At 51.9% G+C, this 22,245-nt stretch overlaps 2 protein-coding genes across 3 annotated transcripts; both read right to left on the bottom strand.

The window, feature by feature from the left end:
* Positions 1–3,084: 3,084 nt before the first annotated feature.
* RPL10A (ribosomal protein L10a) lies at positions 3,085–5,473 on the bottom strand. Its single transcript, XM_087817355.1, has 6 exons — positions 5,391–5,473; positions 5,006–5,080; positions 4,836–4,916; positions 4,345–4,493; positions 3,574–3,746; positions 3,085–3,284 (listed from the first exon to the last, which is right to left on the bottom strand). The coding sequence occupies exons 1-6, from the start codon at positions 5,393–5,395 to the stop codon at positions 3,114–3,116; spliced, it is 654 nt and encodes a 217-aa protein (XP_087673481.1). The 5' UTR covers positions 5,396–5,473; the 3' UTR covers positions 3,085–3,113.
* Positions 5,474–6,478: 1,005 nt separating this feature from the next.
* Positions 6,479–16,950, bottom strand: FANCE (FA complementation group E). 2 transcript variants are annotated; one of them, XM_016223677.2, is made up of 10 exons: positions 16,490–16,943; positions 13,219–13,837; positions 12,602–12,646; positions 12,228–12,296; positions 11,802–11,945; positions 11,301–11,424; positions 11,043–11,121; positions 9,746–9,812; positions 8,533–8,658; positions 6,479–7,026 (listed from the first exon to the last, which is right to left on the bottom strand). In XM_016223677.2, the coding sequence occupies exons 1-10, from the start codon at positions 16,735–16,737 to the stop codon at positions 6,925–6,927; spliced, it is 1,623 nt and encodes a 540-aa protein (XP_016079163.2). In that variant the 5' UTR covers positions 16,738–16,943; the 3' UTR covers positions 6,479–6,924. The 2 variants fall into 2 exon arrangements, with proteins under 2 accessions (XP_016079163.2, XP_087673480.1); XM_087817354.1 differs by lacking the exons at positions 6,479–7,026; positions 9,746–9,812 and having other exon boundaries at positions 8,578–8,658; positions 16,490–16,950.
* Positions 16,951–22,245: the final 5,295 nt, after the last annotated feature.

Raw genomic sequence — 22,245 nt, 5'->3', positions numbered from 1 at the left:
ACCTAATGTCTGCACTAATAAGCGATGACATCTATTGGGTGCTTCAAGCATCATCACATACGTGGGTTGTTGCCTTCGCTACTCCTGATTAGCCTTCAGGTAACTTCTTTAAGAATCGTGTGGTTCTCTCATGCAGAAAATCTAAGGTTGCGGAGTAGGGAAGGAGCCAGGATAAGAAGGTAGCTTACCCTGGCCGGGAGCTCAGTTGGTTAGAGCGTCACCCCCTACGCCAAGGTTGTGGGTTCGATCCCTGGTCAGGGCACATACAAGAGGCAACCAATGAATGCATAAGCAAGCGAAACAAATCAATACTTTTTCTCTCAAATCAATAAATAAAAATTAAATATATTTAAGAGAAGAAGATGGTGAGCCTTGTGAGCCCAAAGCCCAGACCTCTCCTGGAAGTGGCTCTCCCCTGCTCGTGTTCTTTGGGAAGCTGTACGGAAGGGCCAACAAAGCTGGAGCCCAAAGAAGGGGCCTGTAGTTCTGTCTCCTGCTTTTCTGTTTCTCTGTTCTGATGTTTCCTGGGGAAGGGGAGGGTTACCATCTTTTTGTCAATTCCACAGTCAAAGCCAGAGCACTGTCCTGGGGGTTCATGAGGGCTCCTCATTTCTCTGTAGCACAACTGCTGGAAAACTGGGGGTCCCCAGATATCTGAACCCTGAATTCTAACTCAGGTGCACACTGAGCTTTGGACTAATCATCCTGGACGCTGGGATTTGATGAAAACAGCTCAACCCTCATTTACAATAGAGTCTGTCCCCCCACGTGTTTGCTTTCCCATCTTTTCTTGCCTGTGGTGCTGGGTCCTCTCGAGGGCAGCCACCGCGTCTGAACAGATTCCCCAGAGTCCAGCCGAAAGTGCTGAGTCTGTTTAGTGGAGAGTTGGTTTTTAAGGACTCAGCCCAATGCATAAGGCTCAGATTTATAAAGTGGAGGTTTGATTTAAATCCGTGTTCATATCAATAATGGAGGAAGATTCAAGCTCCCTAGTTCCAGAACACACCCCTTTACCTTGTGGATTGCCCCTACTCAACTGTCCTACACCCGACGGACACCGTGTACCAGGTCCAGTACTTTATGTATGTGGCTCTAAGAATTTACCATTTTTTCACTGCTGTTTAACTGAGCACTAAGTGCCTGGCACGCAATGCTTTTTAAGTTGGCACTACTGTCTTTCAGGTAGGTACCATCATTGCCTGCACTTCCAAACAAAAGTTTTAGAGACGTGAACAGTTTGGGGATTCACTCGGGCAGTGGGGGGACCTTCAGCCCACAGGCAGTCACATGGCTGGTCTTCTTGCACCCAACAAATGGAGTGCGCGTCTGAGGTCACGAGAAACCTCCAAAACCCCCTGGCTCTACGACATTGCTCACGACAGGACCCCTGTGGGTGCAGATGGCTTTCTGGCCTCACAGAGGCAGATTGCACCTGGGTGCCCCTTAAGGCCCTCAGGAATGGCCGCCACAGGTGCAGCTGGGCCCCACCTGTTCGTTTTATGCCTTTAACTCATGGCTCTATTTTCTCTTAACTGTACTCAGAGCCCTGTAAGCAGCTTTGTGGCAGAGACAAGGCATAAAATATATCCACACTTGTTACTTTCCTATTACATTCCTATAGTCACCAAACCTTACATTTTCTTGCCCTATTTTAAGTATTGCCTTTTTTTCTTGATTACAGATTATAGGACTTCAGAAATTCCCCAAAATCATTTAACTTCTAGTTAAACATGGTCAAATTTAATGTAAGCTTGCAATCGTTTTTACTATGCATAAACACTTCAATAAAATTGGGTCCTAATTTTACAGCCAGTAGGTAAGGGAACATTGTTCAACAAGCCTATTTTATTACTAATACTGAACAGACTGGAGAAAAAAGCAAGCCAGATGTACCTTGAGAACCAAGTCATTGCTCATCTGATTAGTGTAGGTATTTTACCCAGTTTTTTGTAATTGATTTGAGAGGGAGATAAAAACATCAATCATGTGAACCATAGATCAGCTGCCTCTTGTACACCTCACCACTGGGGTTTGATCCCGCAACCCGGGCATGTACCCTGACCAGGAATTGAACCCTGACCTTCTGGTTCATAGGTGAATGCTTAACTACTGAGTACACCTGCCAGGCTTTACTCAAATATAACTTAAAACTAAAATGGCAAAGAAACCAGTCAAGCTCTATGGTGAGAACCTTGTACATTCTTGATTCAAGGTCAGATAGTTTGTTTTGAGGTGCAGCATTTTTATTTATGCTTTGGATTAGCCTTTCAGCTGTTGAAACTGGTGGGATGAGCTGGTTCCCTCGCTTACCAATGTTAAATGAAGCAGATTCATGTTAAAGGTTAAATCACAGGTGTTTCCCAGTATACCCGGCCACTGTTGCAGGGCCCAGCACTGGAAGAACTGCAAAAGGGAAGTCCCCTCAGGTCAAGGAAGGGGGCAGAGCTTGCAAGTTTAACAGCCCAAATTCTACCCATTTGCTCCCCCTCAAAAGACCAGCAAGGCCCACAAATTACAATATTGCACAGATCTTCTACTTGTATTTTCCTACATAGGTTTTTCAATTTGAGGTCAGACAAGCAAACATTAGACCAATCTCTCAGAGTTTGTGGGCTACTCCCATCAGCACCTAGGAACCCAATCTTCATTTGTCACAACCTTGTGATCCTATAGACCAAGACCTCAGATGCATGATTTAAAGGACTAAAAAAACCGAAACAAAAAGCTCACACTATGAACCTGATATAAAGGGAAGCAACCCCAGGCCTCCATTAAGCAAGGTGCCGAGTCAGTGTCCCCATGTGAAGCTTCTCCACTCGCAAGCAACAGGAGAGCACACAGGCTGGAGTCCTGGTCTTGACCTGCCCTCTCTCAGGGTTATTAGAAAAGCTTCAGTCCTGGTTAGCTGTTGCACTTTGACGAGTTATAAACATCCAAGAGATTGGAATAAAACTGCATGGTTTTGAGGGCAGTAAGAACCCTTCCTGGTTTATAGTATGGGTAAAGTGACTACCCATCAGTGTGCTGTGGCATGCAGTGCCAACTTACAAGGCACCCGCCTCCCCCCAGTCAGAGAGACAGAGGTAACTGCAGCAGTATGGTTTATTTGTGCCTTAGTACAGGCGCTGGGGCTTGCCCATGGTGCTCTTAATGTACAAAGCCCGGACGTTCTGCCAATTCTTTTTGAGCAATGACACCAGGAAATTGACAGCTAAGTGGATGTTGTACACAAGCTCATCATCTGTCATCTTCACGTGGCCAACAGCCACTGCCAGACACAGCACCTGTGGGGAAGAGGAAGGTCAAATCATGGTGGCCAGATGGAAGAGAACATGGGAAAAGTGAAACACCTACAAGGCAGACGGCCCGTTCATCCCTCCCAGTGACAGTGAGCAGTGCTTTGGCCCCAGGCCCTGAAAAGCTCCAACCATGTTCTGTGACAATCGCATGTCCAAAGCATCATAGACATGCAAACCAGGGCTACCATTTTAAGAACGTGGGCCAGTGCCAGAGCCCTGCCACCACCACCACCACCACCACGGCTTAACCTAAGCACCAGCCAGACTTCCTTACCTTCTTCATCTGGAACTTGATTGTGGATTTCACTTCATCGACTTTGGCCACCATGTTCTCATTGTGGGTCAACAAGGAAGGGAACTTCCCAGCCTTATTCAGGCCTGGGCCCAGGATTCGTGGAATCTGCTTGATCAGAGACTCCGAAGCCAAAAAGGCATCATACTTCTTGGCTGGTAAAGAAAGCAAGCCACTGGATGCTTAGGACCCTGAAGCCCGACCTCCAAACAGGACCCTATGATGGAGCCACAGAAGTGGTCCCTGACCAGCACACTCTACTGCTCTCCAGGTACCAAGTCTTTTTACTCCTTTCCTCACTCCAGTTTGGTGGTCTCCACCCTTTGGACTTCTACTGGTCCAACATTCACAGAAAACCTGGTATCGGAAGCAAGGGTGACCCAATGGAAAACACTCTGCCTAATCCTGCCTTCCTACTTTCTCGTTACATGACAACTGTGGCATCCGCTTCCTACCTGTACAATGCTCAGACCACAGAAATTAAAAAGAAATCAGAGTTTGAAGTAGGAATTCCAATTCAGAACACCAGCACCCGACTAGTCAACTGACCACACCTGCTGAGAACCACGCTTAGCCTCCTTTCCTTCTAAAATTCAATCCTCAAAGCCAATATAAAAATAACTCTAACGCACGTTAACCCACCACTGCACAATTCTACCCTCCTTTATCATTTAAAAATCCAAATGGCTTAAGTACCGCTTTTCTACCGCTGCCGCGAGCACTGCCTGCCCGCCCCACCCCCACCCCACTCACCCAGCTTCTTGACTAGTTTCTTATTCTTGTTGAGTTTCTTCAGCGCCTCGATGTCCATGTGGGGGATATCCACGGCCTTGGCCTCATCGCAGTGCTGCTGGTCCCCCAGAACACATACGGAGAACTTGGGGCGGGGAGTGGACTTGAGCCTGCGTTTTGGAGACAGACAGGTCATGCGGAGCCCTGGGTCTCAGGCAGGTGAACGGGCCTGGGACCGCTGCGGCCGAGCCTTACCCAGAGCGTCCGCGTTCACCAACAGCTAGTCTGGCTTCTCAAACTAGCCGGCGGGCTCGGCCAAGGCCTCCCCACGCCTCCCCTCTTGTTTTAAGACCCAGGGTGGGGGTCCGTCCAGCCGCGCCTGCCCAGAGCAGGGCGTCTGAACTCCCCGGACGCCTCAGGACCGCGCGAGCCTGCCCACCGCGGGCTCCACGGGAGCTCGAGGGCTGGGCCCCGGGGCACTGAGGGCTGGGTGGGGTCAGAGCGGTGCCAACCTGACGGTGCCCGAGAAGCGTTTGTCCTTCTGAGGGTCATAGTTCTTCAGGCTGATCTGCAACTCCACCGTCTCCAAAAACCTGAGAGAAAGTAACAAGTCAGCCGCCGCCCGCGGCCCCGGCGCCCGCCCGCCTCCCGCCCGCCCGCGTCCCGCGGGGCCCGCGCTTACTTGCGGCGCTTGCGCTGGTTCCCGTGCAGGACCTCCCGCACCGCCTCGTACAGGGTGTCGCGGGAGACTTTGCTGCTGCGAGAGAGAAGCAAGACCAGCGCTCAGGACCCTCGGCGTCGTTCGAAGCCTCAGGCTTAGCGACTGGGGGAGTCTGGACACCGGGTCGGGAGATTTGGGTCCAAGAACCAGATGCAGGCCCCGGGAGAGAGGGCTACTGGCGGCCACCTTGGCGCATGAACGCGGGGCCCGCAGGCGGACGACCGGCAAGAAATGTCCCGCAGTGAAGCAAAGGCAAGGACCCCCGATTCCGTCCGTAGGGTCTTCTTCCCCTCGGGGGCGTCCAGAGCTGCGGATGAGTACGGATAGCACCCCAAATGTCACTCACCTCATAGTTCCTCGCGCCGCAAAAACCGGAAAAAAGACTCACTCACTTCGCGCACGCGCACAAATAGGGAGCTTGTTCTCGCGAGAGAAGCCTTGTGGCTTCCCTCCGGAGCGCCGTCCGTCCCGCGATCCCCGGGAGCGCCTCCGCCTGCGGCCGCTGGAGGGCGCTGCCGCGTGTGGAGCCGCTGTCTCAACGCCGGGACCCCCGGGGAGGCTGCAGTCCCGGACGCCCCGCGGCACCCCAAGGCAATCCCTTTTGCGCCAGGAGCTGCCAGGCCGGTAAGGACGGGGCCAGGTCCAGGGCTTGAGCTTCAGAAATCACACGCACTGGGCAAAGCATTGCCGTGGCCGCTGAGAGTGCAGCTCCTGCCTGGCTCCAGGCTCGCCCTGCCCACTCCCTCCTGCCCTCCCGCACCCGCCTCAGAAGCAGGCTTCCGTCCTGATCTCTCCCGGTCCTCCTCGTGCTCTTACGGGGGCTCGCGGCTTCCGAGGGGGCTGTGAGAAGGGACATGTCAGGAAAGTTGCGTACTGGCCCCTCAAAGCCTGCAGCCGGGAAGAGCTGGAAAGGCGCCCGAATGAGCTTGCACCCGACAGCCGCCTCCCAATAGCACCTACCTGTGCAGTGATTACCAGGAAGGAGGCGCCCAGCTAGGTGCTATGGGAATATGAAGATGTAAAGCAGACGTGCACACAATACTGCACACCCTTTCGCCCTTTCCTTTTCAACAGGCCCACAGGAACCCCAGGAACCCTCTATCCCTACTCAAATGTCTTCTGCCCCAAGGCCTTCCCCAATCCGGACTGTCACTCCCACCTTCAAGCCCCCCTCCACCAGTGGCCGCTGCCGCCTCACCTTCTCAACCTACAGCTAATAGGGTTAGGGTGGGGGGTATCGCACAGGATCTGGCCCAGACCATGAATGAACGAACTTCAGAACCTGCCACCTTCCTCTCACAGAACCTTTCACTGGGAAAAAGATGCCCCTTGTCACTGAGCAGGGTGGAGTGGTGGCAGTGTGTGGTGGTGAGTTAATTTTCAACAAATATCCAAAACTAATAAGAAGGCAGGCACTGCTTCTAATAACACATAATTGAACTTTCCACTTTTTATTAAATACCATTGATAAATTATTATTCAAGTCAGAACAATACAGAGGATCATAACAAAAACTGGAGCACAAGAGATTTGTGCTGAGCACACAGGTCCTCCAGAGCATCATTCATCTCTTCTGGGTCTACTCTGACCCTACTGGGGCTTATGGGAAGTTTGTTGCTGCAGGCTGAGGTAGAAGTGACAAGGAGGGAGGCAGATCAGCAGCCCTTGGAAATCCAGCTCATGCAGCCCAGTTAGCCTGGTACTCTCCCTGCTGGCTGGGGGGTCAAGGTGGCCTCTCCACAGCCTGGAACAGGGAGGCAGTTGATGCCTGGGATGGCTAGGCTTGGCCTTTACCCCCAAGCAAGGGGTCAGGGTGAGGGCAGAAGCATCTTCAGGAAGCTAGTGAGGGAGCTCTAAGAGAGTGGTCCCTTGGTGGAAGGTCAGGGGGCCAGATGTCTCAGGGCAGCCTGCAGGGACTTCCTCAGGAAAGTGGTGTTGAGTGACAGGGGTGTGGCCAGGCCTAGTCTCTGGGTCTCAGTGATCTAGGGAGAAAGAGAATCATGTCAGGACTCTAGCAGCTGACCCCTCCCTTCCCACCTGACCCTGGGCTCTGTTCAGAAAGGAGAGGAATCCATGACATAAGGAAATGGAAGGAGGCAATTACCCCTTGAGCAATCGAACCTCATTATTTCACTGCGGTGAAGCAAAGTCTTTGGATTCAGGAGGACCTGGGCCAAATACTAACTGCACAACTCACTAAGTCAGCCACATCAGTAACAGCTGACAACTAAGTGCTTCCTATGGGGCAGCACACTGTACGAATCAGTTCATATAATTCTCACAACCCTCCCGGTTACAGAGGAGGAAACTAGTTCAGACACTCCACTGCCACCTTTCTTCTGAGCCACACTTTTTCTTTCCTGACCTTTTATTACAACCTCCTGATAGGTCTCCACCCTGTACCTTTACTCTCTAATCCCCACTCCTTAAAGAGGCCAGAGGTTTATAAAATGCAAATCTGACCAAGTCACTCCAGATGAAGGTCCTGGGATAACTCCTGAGGCCTCAGATTGGAGGTCCTTCTTCCAGAATCCAGAGGCCTCCTAATGTGTTCATATATTCATTTTTCTGGAAGGAGCTATAGCTTTCATCAAGTCATCAAATGGGCCTGTGACTCCCAAAAAAGGGGTAAAGAGCCAACAGCCAAGAATACCTGGCCTTCAAGATAAAGTCCAAGCTCCTCACCATAACTTGCATGGCCCTTCATAAGATGCTGCCATGGCCTGGCAATGTGACCTTGGGCAAGTTACTTTAACCTCTCTGAGTTGCAATTTCCTTATCTGTAAAATGGAGACAATAACGTATCTTCTCATAGTGCTAATGCATGGAATCAACTAGCGAATTAACATTTGTAAAGGGCTTAGAACAGTGCCTGAGATGTAGCAGGGGCTATGCAAGTATCAGCTCTTGGCATTTTAGCTCAGCTCATCCCCTACCACCATCAACTCTCATGTTTTTAGGCCCCAGCTACAATGAACTACCCGGAGACCCCTCGCACATTCACTGCTTACACAGTTTCCTTTGCCTGGAATGCCCTTTCCTCCACCTCAGCCCTTGACAACCCTTCACCTTTTATCAGGAAGCCTGTCCCAATTCAAAAACCACAAACAAGGTTTAATTGCCACCTCTTCCCATCATCAAAAGCCCTATGCACACCTCTCACCTGGCTCCTACCAGATATTACAATGACCTGGTTGTCATCTCTCTTCCCTCTCGATAGCCCAGTGTTAGGGGAGAGGGTCAAATCAAGGTCAGGGACTGTGATGTATTCACTGCTGCTTCCCCACAGGGCACCTGGCCCACAGCGGTGTTGGCTGGATGAGTGAACTAAGTAGTCTCATTCCCTAACTAGTCCCATAACTAGTCCTGGGCTTGAACTTGTGGTTTCCCTGGCTAACAGTCAGGGTTTTCTCCTTGGCAACAGATGTACACCCTCACAGCAGGTTCCGAGCAGCAGGACCAGCCCTCGTGGCCCTATAAACACTCACATTGGCCTGATACTTGGTCATCACAGTCAGCATGAGCTTGGCATAGGCCATGGACGCAGTGGCTGCCAGCCCCTCTTTACAGAGCCTCTCCATCAACACATTGAACTTCTCGGGGGTCATCTCCACCTGCACACATTGGGAAATGGGACAGTAACACAAGAAAAAGCCTTGTATTCAATCCCCAACTCTACCACTTAACTAGGTGACCCTATGCACATCACTTAACCAAACTAAGCCTCAGTTTCCATATCTGTAAAATGGGGCTTGTAACACTGAACTCTGAAGCCTGTGAAAGGATAAAATGAGATAACGCCCATAAAGCCGGGCATGTAGGTCTCAGGAAACGGTGGCTACCATTGCAAAGGCTCTGGGAAGGACCGAGGGCGGCCAAGGATCCCCAGCCTGGCTTCGTGGTTGAAGATATTCAGCAGTGGTACTGCCTGCATAACAAGAGCTCTTCATGATAATTATCTAATAAACACTATTATGTACCAGGTACCATTCTGAGCACTTTACACCAGTTATCCCATTTAAACCTCACCCCAGTCTTATGTGGTAGGTGCTGTCATCACTCCCCTTTAGCAGATGAGAAAACTGAGACATACAGAGGTTAGGACAACACCTACGTTACAAACAGATGAGGCAGAATTTTAGGTACTAATATGGAAAAATTGCCAAAATATACTATTAAGTGAATGAAACAAAATACAGAGTCCTGAGCTTGGTGTTACCATCTGTGTAAAAAGCAAAGGAAAAGTATATTTCCTTGTAGAAGTACGTGTCCTTTTAGATACAAATATCTCTGGGAGGGTCCCCTGAAACTAATACTGATTCACCCAGGGAGAGGCAATTGGATGGCTGGGGGATTATTTTTCACTATTTCCTTGTTGAGCTTCCAAAATTGTGAACATATGAATAAATTTATTACCTACTCAAAAATAAAACTAAATTTATACAAGCACATCAGAAAGCGCCCCCCCATCCCCCCAAGGCCACCGAGCCAGTAAGGGCAGAGATGGGATTTACCATGCAGTCAGCTCTCTGCTCCAGCCCTTGAAGCCCCAGTAGTCTCCCACTGTCACGGAGCAGCCTGCTGTAGGGCAACTGTCCTGCTTGCCCCTCCATCACCAAAGGGATCAGAAAGGGAGCCCCGTGCCTGCCCACAGCCCTGCAGCACTTCTCTGTCCACTCTTCCCCAGGGCAGCCTTCTCACCTGCCGCTCCAGGAGTGACTGCAACACCAAGAAAGTCTGCTCTTTCCAGGGCAACTCCAAGATCTGTCTGCAAAGCACATGGCCCGGTGGGTAAGGCCTGGCCTCCCACCCAAGCCTGGGTATCTACTGCTCCTACCCCAAGGCAGGGCAAGGCCTGGGGACAGCCAAGATCTCCAGCCACTAGAGGAAGGGGTCAGAGCCCCCCGATGCTGCCGGCTGCCCAGTAGCCATTGCTGCAGAGCCCATACTCAGTGCTGGGAAGGCCGCCACCCAAGGGGAGCTGACAATGAAGGATTTGGCAGTGGGATGTACAAAGGTCCCTTAAAAATAACCAGGAATCAAGAATATATCCTGAGTACAAAAGGTGAGGGCGACCCAGGGAGCATGATGATGGATGACAACCCACAGTGAGGTCCGCTCTAGCTGTGCCTCCTGTCACGGGACAGTGTGGCTTCTGGGGTGCACAGAGTTGGGTTTGGATCCCAGGCTTTATTACTTGCTTGCTCTGTGACCTTTTGCCACATGCCTTACTTCTCTGAGCTTCAGTTTCTTCATCTTTAAGGCGGCAGCACCTACCTCACCAGATTGTGTGAGGACTGAGATAATGAGTATAAGGCAGAGACAGTGCCCGAAATGTGACGGCTGATATTATTTTTGAGGCTGTCCCCTTCTTGTATTACACTCAGCATTTCATATTTCATGTTGGTGTCCAATGGGGTCTTTCCTACTCATTATTTCTACATGTCTGTCTCAACTCCCCAATTTTAATACCAATTTCATAATAATTTCTGAGCATTTACTAAGTGCCAAATACTGCACTGAGGACATTTAATATCCAGAAAAATGCTACAGAGTGAATATTATCTCCATTTTTCATATGAAGAAGCTCTGAGGGGCGCAGACATAGGGAACAACCTGTTTGAATTACACATTTTCAAAAAGCAAGGTTGAGATTTGAAACTATGTCTGTCTGACTATAGCCAATGCTCTCAGCCGCAGTGCCAATCTCCAACTACGCTGCGAACTACTCAGCGGACCGGGACCACCAGCCCCTTCTCTGCATTCCTCAAGGCACCTGGCACAGAAGACTGAAACCCCAGGCTTGGGAAGGGGCACAGGACGGCAACTTGCACAGGCCCAGGTGGGAAGGCACAAGTCAGGTTCAAACAGTGAGAGGGGGCACCTCCTGTCTTTTGGGCACAGGGCCTGGTGCCCAGTTGGCTCCAACTCCAGAATGCCAGGAACAGACTGGGCCGGGGGGAGGTGGGAGTGGGGGCACGGAGGCCTGTATACTCACCCCAGCATCAGAACCTGTGCATCTGGCTCCAGGGCCTCGTCCTTCATAAGGCAACACAGTAATTCTGTTTGAGCTGGACCTGGGGAGGGGACAGTGGAGGGGACAAGTCTGGGGATAACGGGAGGAGAGGACAGGACTGCAGGGAACAGAATGCTCAGTTCATTACGGGGGCATCATCAGGGAAGTAACAGGTTTTACTCACTGAATACCCAACTCCTGCCGGGGCCACCCGGGGGTGAAGGCTGGCTCCAGAATTACCTGTTTCTGGGGCCCGGAGCACGGGGCCAAGGAGGGCTCTGCAGACGGGGTAGGTATACTTGGCACAGAAGGAAGTCAGGGAAGCTGTGAGCAGGCGGGAGGCTGAGGAAGTCAGGGAGAGAATCTACAGCCAATGGGGAGGAAAATGCTATTTAATTCATTTCTTCCCTTCAAAAAATGTTTATCAGACACATATTTCAGATAGTGATATATGTTATAAAGGGAACAAAAGTTCTTTTCTCCATCACTCATATGGACCCAGCCACTGGAAAAGACACAGCTCCCTTCCCCAGCTCCCAGATCCTTCTGGAATGGCCTGAGGCTGAAGGAGGAATTAGATGCCAAGTGGGTGGATGGCCTGGGGGTCCTTGCCCCAGGCTGCCTGACAGCCAGATGCCTGCGAGGCTGGGAACACCCTCTCCCAACAACCACCCTTGTGAGGGCTCAGACGCTCCCCCATTGTGCCTGGCAGTCTGAGTCCACCTATCCCAGTGCACCTACCCGTCCAAGAAAGAGGCTCCTGGCCAGCACAGTAGCATTGCTGAGGCTAAGATCTGGCGAAAGGGACAGCAGCCAGGTACAGAGCTGCAGGAGACCTGTGTCTGAGAGCTGGGGGAGCTGCAGCTGGGCACAGAGCAGGTCCATCTACCGAGTAGGAGGGAAGACAGAGGGACACTCGGTTTGTCTCTGCTAGGCTGTCTCAAGCAGAGGGGTAGGGCAAGGACATGCCAGGGGAAGGTGAGGCTGGGAGAGCTGCCCTATGGGGTAGAGTCAAGGGTTGAAAAAAAATCCAGGGTGACCCTTGCCCAAGAGACAAAAACAAAACCCGCTCCCAAAATGCCACATGAAGCAGGGAAACACAGTTAAATGGAAAAAGGCTGGGGAGATGGATGTAAGCTCGGGGCCAACCACTCTTTCTGGACTCACCTGGCTGGGGCTGCACTCATGGAGAAGCTGCAGCTCAACTGGGGGGGCATCCTCCAACCCCTCCAACCCCTGGGAAGGCAAATCCCATGTCAGGGCTGGCACAGTGCTTGGTGACAAGTCACTGAGGCCATCCCTTCAACTGGAGTGGGTGGCTGAGGACACTGGAAGGTGCTTTCAGAAGAGAGGAACTCGTCTAGGTTAGATGACATATCTGTACTTGGGCCCAGAGATACCCGGTAGTGACTTTTCAGGTCTTCATTGCAACCCCCATGTCACCCAAACAGCTTGTGCCTCACTGCACAGGGCGCCCCTGAGCACAGCTGAGGTCCAGGAAGGTGGAAGAAGGGCTATGGTGAGCAGGGCAGGGCAATCACCTCCCCGAAGGTCTTGAGCAGCTGCTGCAGTCTGGGAACCTGGTCCTGCAGAGGAGAGCTCCATCACTGCCAAGTCCCTACCCCACAGCGTGGCCCCAAGCCCAGTCCCCGCTTCCTCTCCTGAGAAGGCCCCAAGTCAGAGGGAGCTGGGCAAAGATGATTCAAAAGTGCCAAGAACACAAAGCCTAAACCTTGAAAAGAGCTTAAGAACTCAAACTAGGCAAGGGCCATGCAAATCCAGCTGTCTTGACTTGTCTTCTCTGCATCTACCCTGAGGGGGGAAGACCCAGCCTTGGGCTAGGAGGGCAGACTGGATACTGGCATCACTCCCCACCCTCCCATATGATGGTGGGGTGGGGTGGCTCTGGAGCCTCTCCTCTTGACTGGTATCCTTGAACCTCATGCTATAGATCATTAGGTCAAGGGTTTCCCAACTCCCATAACTCCCTTCCCCAGAGTCTGTAGAGCAGAGACTATATTCCCTTAACCCCACCCTCCTGCCCCTTGCTCCACTGGCTACAGTCATCCCAACTGGGAAAGAGTGTCCCAACAGGCTTTTGTCCAATAAACCACCCACTCCTGAAGGATCACTCTAAACCCAGCCCTCACCCTAGTACCTGGACAGCTTTGGGCAACTCCAAACTCTCAGCCGATCCCTTAGCATCCTCCAGACTCTGACCAGTCTCAATGGGCTCAACCCCCACCACAGGCTGGTTCTCAGTGGGTGATGTGCCTCCTCCATCTGCCAGGGTTTCCAGACATTCACGTTCAGCTCTCTCTTCCTCATGACTTTCCTCTTCTTCCCTTGCCGAACACCGGAACCTTTTGGGGGCCCTCTCCCCCTCAGGACTGGCAGGCTCTTCCTCCGGCTCCTTTCTACGTTTCCTAGGCTGCTGGGAGTCCTCCTCCTCCTCTCTTTCCTTTTCAGGGTCTGGAGACAGGGTCAACTTCAGCCTCCTGCCTCCTGGGCCCAGCTGCCTACACAGGTCTCGGAGCTGTCTCTGGCACCTTTTAGACAGTGGGGACGCTCCCTCAATGGAGACCCCAACACCCAGATCCCTTCGCAGCAATTCCCCCAGGGCCTGGAGCCAGGCATCAGGGTCAGGGCTTGGGTCCTGCCGAGCGATCTGCAGTAGAGGGAGCAGCCTGTTTTCAGGCAGAGATGGCCTAACAGCCATCAACAGGGACATCAGGTTCCGCTGGCATAACCGGGGCAAATGCAGCAGCAGTGGTTTCCTGGGTAGCAGAGGGAGGCAAGCAGTTAAGAGTTCTATTGAGAGGAACACAGGGCAGACCAGGCAGAGCTAGAGGCTAGATGGCAACGGACAGATGGGGGGCTGGGAGGCAGCACCTGTGAGTTAGTGTGGATGGACAGGGAGACAGCATGAGAGTCATTCAACAAGTGTTCACTGAGCATCTATTCCAGCTGGGCCCTGCTCTTTGACATTTCCTACTTCAGCTCAAAAATTTATGCTGGAACCTTGTTTTACGTTAAAAAAAGAAAAGAAAAAAGTTCTTTCCCAAACTTTATGTAAAAATACTCCAAGATGCTGTGCAATGCTGTCTGAGGCCCTGTGCTCCACTTGGCATTCCCCTGGAAGTTACAGGGTGACATCTGTCCAGCTCAGATGTTCCTGTCACCCAAATGAGTTCATGAAAGGCAAAGCCAGTATGTCTTCTCCTGGTGTCCCAGTACCCAGCACAGCACCAGCCCTAGCAGGCACATGGTGCACATTTATTGAATGACTTAACTCTGAGAATAAGTGTCCAGATATCAGCAAGGGCTGCTGTGGAGAGAGCAATGTAGCTGTCTGTAATGTTGTGAGGGCACGAATACAGATGCTGTGTGACCTCAGGCTTGTCCAGGTGGCAAGCAAGTCCTGGGTACATCTAGCCCACCACCTATCACGCCTCTGCTCTTCTCTATATACAACTTTGCAGAGCTGTTCAACATCACACAGAGGGACTTGGGATGTGTGCGAGAGAAAAAAAGAAAGCAACTTTTCTTTGTGGAAAACAAACACTAAGAGATGGGGAAGACTCTATTTAAAGGCTTTTAGCTTTCTTTTTGGTGCAAGAACCCCCCCTTATCAGAATGTGTTAAATGTATAAAATACATAGGATTAGTGCAGCCGGGAATGGCTCAGTGGCTGAGCATCAACCTATGATCCAGAAGACCATGGTTCGATTCCCGGTCAGGGCACATGCCTGGGTTTCGGGCTGGATCCCCAATCGGGGAGAGTGCAGGAGGCAGTCGATCGATGACTCTCTCTCATCATTGATGTTTCTCTCTCTTTCCCTCTCCCTTTGTCTCTGAAATCAATAAAGATATACTAAAAAAACCAAAAAACCTTCAAATATATATTAAAAGTAAAATACATAGGATTACAAAAGAAACCAATGATTCTGAAGCCAAGTTCTATTCAGAGACCTTAGGTTGAGTCCCCCCCCCCCCCACACTCTGTCCAGAAAAAGCCAGGCAGCTGGAAAATATTTCTATAACCTCCAATTTGGGAGTTTTGAAAGTTCTCCTGACCCATCTCATGAAATAAGTTCAAAGTGGAGTGTGGGGAAAAAAGTTAACAACTTCTGTTTCTACTTACCTAAAACACAAGATATTAAGTATTACAATTTTTTAATATATGGATTGGCCCCCCCATATTCCAGTCTCTGGCCTAATTCTGAGTTAGGGGTTTCCAAGAGAGTGGAAGGCAGGCTCTTCAGACCTCTAGGCTGCAGATGGCACCTCGCTCACTTTTTTTTACTGTGTATTTTAATTAATTATGATAGTAAAGTACATTTATGAATACAGTATTATCTCTTTTTTAAAATATATTTTTATTGATTTCAGAGAGAGGAAGGGAGAGGGAGAGACAGAAACATCAATGATGAGAGAGAATCGACTGGCTGCCTTCTGCATGCCCTGCACTGGGGATCCAGCCTGAAACCCCGGCATGTGCCCTGACCAGGAATTAAACCCTGACCTCCAAGTCCATACGTCGACGCTTAACTACTGAGCCACACCAGACAGGGCAGTATTATTTTTTTAAGAAAACAGAACCCTAACAAAACGGACACGTGGCTTTACAGGACACCTGAAAAGAAGCTGAACACCATTACCAGAAGCACAACCAAGTAACAAGAAAATGGCAGGGCTGACATCTCTGCTCCTAGTAGGAATTGTCAGCCACAGAAAGAGGGGGGGGAAAAAAAAAAAAGTTCAAATTCACCCAAAAAACTAGAAATGATCAAGAACACCATCCTTAAGGAAAGTGATCTCGCCAGAAAAGTGTTATGCTTTGAAAATTTGAATATAAAGCCACCACAACCAGATGTTTATTGGCATTTATCTCATCTTAAATTTTAATTTTTGTGTACTTTATAATGTAAATATTTTAACACATGGGTACACTTTGTACCTAAGTATGCCTATATTGAAGGCACAGTTCGATATTTTTGGATATAGAATAGGCAATAAAAATCTATTTGAGCCGCCCCGGCCGGGAGGCTCAGTTGGCTGGAGCGTCGTCTCGCACACCGAGAAGGTTGCGGGTTCGAGTCCTGACCAGGGCAGACGCCTAGGCTGCCGATGGATCCCGATCCGGGGGCGTGTGTGGGAGGCGATGGGTTGATGCTTCCCTCTCTCTAAAACCAATGAACATACCCTCGGGTGAGGATTTTTAAAAAATCGATTGAGTCCACTGACTTACAATTACTTATTTACACGCAGCCGAAGGCGCGTCACCCGCCCTGGGACTCGGCCCGGCCGGCACACAGCAGGTGCCACGCGGGGGCGACAGGGACCCCCCGCCGCGGGGCACGCCCTTCATCTCCCCCAGTGAGGCGGGCAGCGAGGGTGACGAGCAAGGCGGCGCCGGTGCTACTTACAGCTGCAGCCGAGAGTGCGGGCCCTCGGTGACCGGCTCCTCGCGGCACAGCGCCTCCAGGACGCGGCCCCAGGGGAACGGCTCCCCCGCGCGGCGGCCCAGCGCGCGCAGCACCCCCAGGCCGCGCCGCGCCCCGTCCGGCCCCGCCTGCAGCGCCTGCAGCAGGAGGCGCGCGGGGGCCTCCAGCCCCGCCCAGGGCGCGGGGTCCGCGCTCTCCGCCGCAGCCGGCGCCGCCTCCCGGGCTGCCATGCCCCGGCCCCGCGTCGCCCCACCGCACCCCCGCTGGGTTTCGGGCCTCAGCTCCGAGGCCGGGAGAAAGGGAGGCGGACTCCAGTACTCGCCCGGTCGCCGCGGCGGGCACCCCCCCGCGCCCGCCACATTCCCGCCTCGGCGCTCAAAACACGCCCAGAGCCCCGGCGGCGGGAGAGACGCCCGCGGTCCCAAAGGGAAAGGCGCGCGCGGCGCGTGGGTGCCGGGCGGGGCGGGGCGGGGCGGGCCGGAAGGGGCGGGGCCAGCCGCAGTCGGCGGATTGGAGTAGGCGAGCGTGAGGCCCTGCCCGTAACCCGGGACGGGGCGGGGCCACAACCCGCGGGCGTTTTGTGGGCGGGGTCATATCCGAGATCGAGGCTGGGGCGGGGCTTGATGGAGGGGCGGGTCCTCGGCTGCTGCCCCTCACCTCCCGCCACTGCTTTGGGAAACAGGGCGCAGGATGGATGTCAGGGGTCCTGTTGAACTTCAGGACCGAACCCATCATTTATTTGTTTTTCGGTTTTTTGTTACTCCTCACCCGAGGACATGTTTTCCTTTGATTTTAGAGAGAGAGGAAGGGAGAGGGAGAGAAACATTGACTTGAAACATTTCCAGGCACTTCCATCTCTGGTTAGCAATTTTAACTTTATAGATGAGAGAAACATCAATTGGTTGTGTCTCCCTTACACAACCCAACCGGAGATAGAACCTAAAATCAGGGTATGTGTCCTGGCCAGCAATCAAACCTGCCACCTTTTGGTGCACTGGACAATGCTCCAACCAGCTGAGCCACAATATGCCAGGGCAAAAAGCATTTTATTTATTATTTATTTATTTATTTATTTATTTATTTATTTATTTATTATTTATTATTTATTTATCTGATCTTAGAGGAAGGGAGAGAGAAAAAGAAACATCAATATGTGCCCCGACCAGGAATCAAACCCACCACGGTTTGGTGCACTGGACGATACTCCAACCAACTAAGCCATGCTGGCCAGGGCTTATGAGGTTTTGAGGTCATAGAGAGGACCTTGGCTTTTCCTTTGAATACTATGGGAAGCCATAGGAATATTTTGGGCTGGATCTGATTTCCATTGGAGCCAAAATTTTAATTTTCCCCCAAATAATTTCAAGGGAGCTGTTGGAAAAGGCTAAGAAATACTTCTTAAGTAATACCTGCTTCTCAAAGGCCAAAATAGCAGCAAAGAAATTTTTTCCAGGCATTTCCATCTCAGGTTAGCAATTTTAACTTTATAGGAGATATTTTCAGCCTTCAAATGACCAGCTGTTGCTGGGGCAGGCCCTGACAAGTGGTGGGCAGAGCCAAGAATGCTAAACAGCCTTTAATGCCTTGCCCATCCTCAACTACCAGCTTTACTTCATGGTGGCTCTGAGTTTGTGCCCACCAAGGTCTTCATTCTCGCCAGTGCAAGGAGAGCAGGGAGGAAAGTTCTAAGCATGATTCACGAACCCTGGGGGATCCTCTGCACACTTTTATGGGATCCATGACATTATTACTATTTTCATAATACTAACATGTTATTTGCCCTTTCCACTCATTCTGTTATGAGTGTTAAGTGAAGTTTTCTAGAGGCTAAGTGATGGGTGATATGCAGAAGCCACCTTTAGTGGCAGTGGGGGTGGGGTACTTGGGCTATGAGCAGACACTCTTCCAACACCAGCAGCGATAGCTTAGGTTCATTTTATTGGTTTCCTTTCAGAATTCTTCTACAAAAGAGTAAAGTTAAAATCCAAGTCCCTAGTAAGAGAGTGAGAACCCTTCCCCTTTCCTCAGAGCCCTCCACGCATGCGCATGGAGGTGGAGAAGGGGCTACCTCCACCCCGATCAAACCCCAAAAGGGAAAAAGACCTACCACCTAGCAAATCCTGCCCCTCAGCCCCATCCCCCACACGTTGATCCTGGCTACTGGAGACCATGGTAAGAACTGTTGGGATCCAGCAGGAGTTCTAAACCCCAGAAGGCCGCTGCCAGGTTATAATCTGTGAACAGTTCGTCCTCTAGCCACGCTGCTGGGCCCAGCACCTGGGAGGGGAGAGAGAGAAAAATCAGTGAGAAGCTGTCTGCTTCAACCCTAGATTCAGGAACAAGGGAGCTGGGCTCACGCGTAAGATTGGGCAGGTTGTACAGAGCACAAAGGTGCTGCACTTAAGTGGGCTCCATTACCGTCAAAGACATCAAGCAGGTTTTACATTTGTCACAGACGTTTGTTATAAACCATGGCCCCTGCGCCCCTATCCCTGCTGTTCCCACCTCACTCCCAGAGGCTGGCTGTGCACTCTCAGGGCCCGGAGGATGCGAGGACGGGGCCCCATCCGGGAGCTGGTGCAGGTAGATGCAGTCGGCCTTGAAGGGGCAGCGGCCACTCCTCCGCATGAAGAACCGGCATCGGATCTGGCTGTGACGGAGAGGACAGGAGGGGAGAAGCCCATCGCCTGCAAGCCCTGTTGCCCAGAGACAAGGGGCCCTCAAGGCTGACACACAAGGTTTGGCAGGTTGGACACAGCATAAAGGCAGCGCCCGTGTCAATTTTACATGTATTACAGCTGTTTTCCAGCAGGTGGCAGTAAAGTCTCAAGGGGCGCCTGCTCTAATGCCCCTCAGTCTGGACTTGGGCCAGCGGTGAGGCTGGGAATCTCCTTTCCCCCTTGAACTAAGTTTCAGTAATGCCACCAAAGGAGGGGGGATGGCAGATGACCCTAAAATGTGTCTCTGTAACCAAGATAGAACAACGTCCCATTCTGAGGGGTAGTCTTAGGACTTGGTAATTGCTAATTAATGAGATTGATTACGAAGTTTCCCACTTCTGAGATTTCAAATTCACTGGGTGACAAGTCAGACACAGGAGGGGTTTGTGGGCAGCCTGTGATCCACTTAAGACAAGCTTCCTTCTTGCGAGAGAGACGGATGAGAGGGGTAGAGCATGTTTGTAGCCTTTCCCTGCACTGTCACTCTGCTCGATTCCAGCACAGCTGAGTCTCTGCTGCTTCTTTGGGTCCCAGCGTGAGTGCAGGACCCCACTGGCCCCCCAAGCTGGAAGCCCGGGACCTGAGAATCCCTCTGAAAGGCCACCCCTTCCTCCTCCTCCTGTTTCACCAAAGCTAGCATCAGGACTGCTCCACCCCAACAGCCCCAAAACCCCAACTTTCTTTTTTTGTTTTTTTTTAATATCTCTTTATTGATTTCAGAGAGAGGAAGGGAGAGAGAGTGAGAGAGAGAAACATCAATGATGCGAGAGTCATTGATTGGCTGCCTCCTGCACACCCCCCACTGGGAGTCGAGCCCGCAACCTGGGCATGTGCCCTGACGGGGAATCGAACCGTGATCTCCTGGATCCTAGGTCGATGCTCAACCGCTGAGCCACACTGGCTGGGCAAAACCCCCACTTTCAACCTGTGCAAGTTCCCATCAGCTTTGCTCACCCAGCTCCCATGACAGTAGCAGCCCTGTGGTCACCAACGCTGTCCTTTCAACCTCGTGGTCAGTTGGCCACGCAGGTCTGGCCCTTCCTCCTCTCAAGTCAGTACCCCCACCACTCCTAGCCAGGTTCAACCCCACTTTCTTGCATACGTCACACAGACCAGGCCTCAGTTTCTTCTTCTGCAGTGTAAGGGTAGTAAGAGTCCCCACTTCATGGCGTATATGGTGTGCAAAGTCTGCCGCACACAATAACCCTCCATTTACCTTGCCCCTCTCATACCTGGGCCTGGGCGCTCCCCTCTGAAGACCCCACCCTGACCCCAGCTCCAGTATTTCCCCACCTGGACCTCCCTGTGCCTCGAGTGCTCACATTTTCCTGCTGAGGAGCCCCCACTCCTGTCCAGCCCCAGCTCAAACACTCCCCCCTGTGAGACAGCCAAGGTGTTGTGTCAGCAGCTTTGTTGGTGGAGCTATTACAGTTCTCAGGCAAAATCTAGGTATCGTCCCAACAAGGTGGACTGTCTCACAGGTAGTCAAGACCTTCTTTGTCCCACCCTTTATCCAAATACACTGCATATTGCAAGTATAATAAACCCTTTGGGAAGGTGGAATTAAGAACCAGATTTTCGATAAATGCCTGCCCTCCCCAAGAGATAAAACCGACCCAAGTTTTTCCTGTATCCAAGGGCTACCTGTTAGTCTCCTCAGAGACCCCTGTTTTCAAAGATCATCTAAGCAAACAACACGTATGCATATCAATTCCCTCTCCTGCTTTTAAAAAAATCCGAAATAAAAGCCAAGCAGAGAAGCAGAGTTGGCCCGCGTGGGTCCTGAGCCAGGCCGGAAGAGAAACGTGACCTTGCTCTTCCGCTGTGACCCAGTCACCAAGACAGGAGCTTATTTATTGGGCTTTCAGAAATAGTGTAAATAGCTCGACCCTCGCCTGCCATCTCCATCACGTTGAACCTCCAGGATTTGAGGGACCCATGGCTAGCTGGAATGGATCAGGGGGTGCCCTCCCCCCTCCCCTAAGCCCCCGGCCCCCTCAGCCTCACCTGGTCCGAGCCTTGAAGTCCCTGATGAGCTGCTCCTTCTCGGGCCCCTTGCTCACCCAGAATTTGTGGGGGATGATGTAGCTGGAACGCACACGGCACTGGGGACAGGCCCTGTGGGGTGGGAGAACAGTCACAGCTCACAGGCCGGCCTCCAAGCCCATGTCCCTCTGGGCGTTTCTCCCCCTCCCTGCTGGCCTCTCCGGGACACTGACTTGATGACATCGAGGGGGAAGTCCTGGCGGTTCCTCCGCCAGGTGCGCAGGCAGCCCAGGCAGTGGGCGTGAGTGCAGTTGGGCAGGATGCCGAAGATCCGCTTCGCCTCTGGCTTGTCCCACACCTTGTCCATGCAGATGCCACACACGACGTCCCGACTGTCCTGCTCCTGCTGAAACCATGGGCGGGGCAGAGAACATCACACACACACACACACACATGCATGCACACTGCCACCCCAAATACAGCCCAGGGCACCCCAGAGCCCTCCCAGCAGGCCTGGGCATCCTAGAGGCCCAGCATGGCATGCTCTTACCTGCTGCACCTCAAGGTCCATGCTCTGAAGTGGGGCCACAAGCTCCTGGACAGGGTCTGACTGAGGCCGAGACTCCCGGGAGTAGCTGCGGTCTCCGTCAGCAGCTGCTGGGGAAACTGGACCCGTTCACGCAGTTACTCATCCGTGGGCGCCTATTTGGCTGCTGCACGCAAGGCTTCGTGGGCGCACGAAGTCCCGGCCCAGCAGCTCGGAGTCTAGTCAGAATTATGTCTCTAAGGCCACTACTTATAACCGTGCTGCCCAATACGGCCGCCACCCGCCACGTGTGGCCGCGAGCACCTGAAAGGGAGCTAGTCCAAGCTGCGCTGCGCTGTAATGCACGAGAGGGTTTCGGAGCTTAGTACCAAAAATCCATGGGCAGGGTCATCAGTAATTTTTCTCTTGATTACATGTTAAAATAATAGTATTGATAGTATATATATATCTTTTGATATGTTGGGTTAAATAAAACATATTATTAA

Source organism: Miniopterus natalensis, chromosome 5 (genome assembly GCF_054644295.1).
Source record: "Miniopterus natalensis isolate mMinNat1 chromosome 5, mMinNat1.hap1, whole genome shotgun sequence".
Taxonomy (NCBI): domain Eukaryota; kingdom Metazoa; phylum Chordata; class Mammalia; order Chiroptera; family Miniopteridae; genus Miniopterus; species Miniopterus natalensis.
The sequence above is the reverse complement of the archived record's forward strand: the minus strand, read 5'-3'. Positions and strand labels throughout refer to the sequence as shown.